General features: G+C 58.5%; 1 protein-coding gene across 1 annotated transcript in view; it reads left to right on the top strand.

Moving 5' to 3' along the window:
- LOC104526187 (protein FAM49B-like) overlaps window positions 1–867 on the top strand; it is a 1,216-nt gene extending 349 nt beyond the window's left edge. The window contains exons 2-5 of the mRNA XM_010169567.2: window positions 96–175; window positions 277–403; window positions 620–690; window positions 797–867. Of these exons, the coding sequence (XP_010167869.2) occupies window positions 96–175; window positions 277–403; window positions 620–690; window positions 797–860 (342 nt within the window). The 3' untranslated portion in view covers window positions 861–867. The remainder of the gene's footprint in view (window positions 1–95; window positions 176–276; window positions 404–619; window positions 691–796) is intronic.
- Window positions 868–1,433: the final 566 nt, after the last annotated feature.

Here is a 1,433-nt window from a genome sequence, read left to right as displayed (position 1 = left end):
TCCAGCTCCAGCACCCATGTCGGGGTCAGAAGGGGCTGGGGGTTCCCATGGGGGGCTGGGAAGGGAGACAGCAGGCAGGACCTGTTGGGTTTCAGAACAAGACCCTCCCGATCGAGGACACAACCGACTGCCTGAGCACCATGGCCTGCGTCTGCAGGGTGATGCTGGAGACCCCGTGAGTACCCCGCATGGGGTGGGGGGACATCTTGGTGCCGAGGTCCCTCTGCCACCCCATCACCCCCCCACGAGGCTCAGCCAACCCCTCTCCCGACACAGGGAATACCGGAGCCGCTTCACCAACACCGAGACCCTCCTCTTCTGCATGAGGGTGATGGTCGGTGTCATCATCCTCTACGACCACGTCCACCCCGTAGGGGCCTTTGCAAAGACCTCCAAGATTGACGTGAGTGGCCGTGGGGTGCGTTGGGGAGGTCACAGCCATCACACTCATCCCAGTGGAGCTGTGATGCTGGGGGGTCCCTCTCCCTGGATGTCCCCCATGGGGATGTCTCTGTCTGAGCTGGTCCAGACAGAGGAACTCATCCCCTCCAGCAGTGAGGAGGAGGATGGGGATGAAGGGGACAGCCCCTCTCAAAGCCTCTCTCACTCCCCCCACCAGATGAAAGGCTGCATCAAAGTCTTGAAAGATCAACCCTCAACCAGCACCGAGGGGCTCCTGAACGCTCTGAGGTGAGCCAGGGGACACAGTGGGGGACATGGCATCCCCTGACAGTGCTGTGGGATGGCAGCAGAGCGGGTTGGGGTGCTGTGGGGTAACTGTCCCCTCCCTGTCCAGATACACCACTCGGCACCTCAATGATGACACCACGTCCAAACAGATCCGGGCTCTGCTGCAGTGAGTGTGGGGCGGCCACCAGAGCCAGCCCTGACCCCACACACTGTCACCGTGTCACCGACGCCCATGACCATACCGCTCATTTTGTACAGAGGGAAAACAGGAAATACACAGAGATAAATAATAATAACTTAAAAAGATCAAAATGGCCCCAGGCCACCCCCGACGTGCTCCTGTCCCCCCTTAATACCCCCACCCAAATCAGCACCCACTTCTGGACACGAGGTGTGGGTGACACTGTGGGGACACTGCACCAGGGGTGCTGGGGCCAGGCAGGATGGACCCAGGTGGGGATGTGCTGATGGGGCCAGAGGCAGCGAATGCATTTTGGGGAGAGGGGAAAGGGACAAGTGTCACCCCCCATCCCTGTCCCCAAGCATCCAGCTGCGGAGGAGAAGGAACGAACATCCCCGCAGACCTGCACTGACGCTGGTGGAAAGGGCAGATTTTTAATCTGAGCAATTCTCTCTTCAATCTCCACTCACCTCTTCTTTTCTACATTTTCTTTTTGTTTTTGGATGTGAAATAAAATGACATTTAATCTCTTCGTGGCCGGAGGGGGGCTGTCTCTGCTTTG

Source organism: Antrostomus carolinensis, unplaced genomic scaffold, assembly GCF_000700745.2.
Source record: "Antrostomus carolinensis isolate BGI_N321 unplaced genomic scaffold, ASM70074v2 scaffold33076, whole genome shotgun sequence".
Lineage (NCBI taxonomy): Eukaryota > Metazoa > Chordata > Aves > Caprimulgiformes > Caprimulgidae > Antrostomus > Antrostomus carolinensis.
Note: the sequence above shows the minus strand (reverse complement) of the source record. Positions and strands in the feature narration are given on the sequence as shown.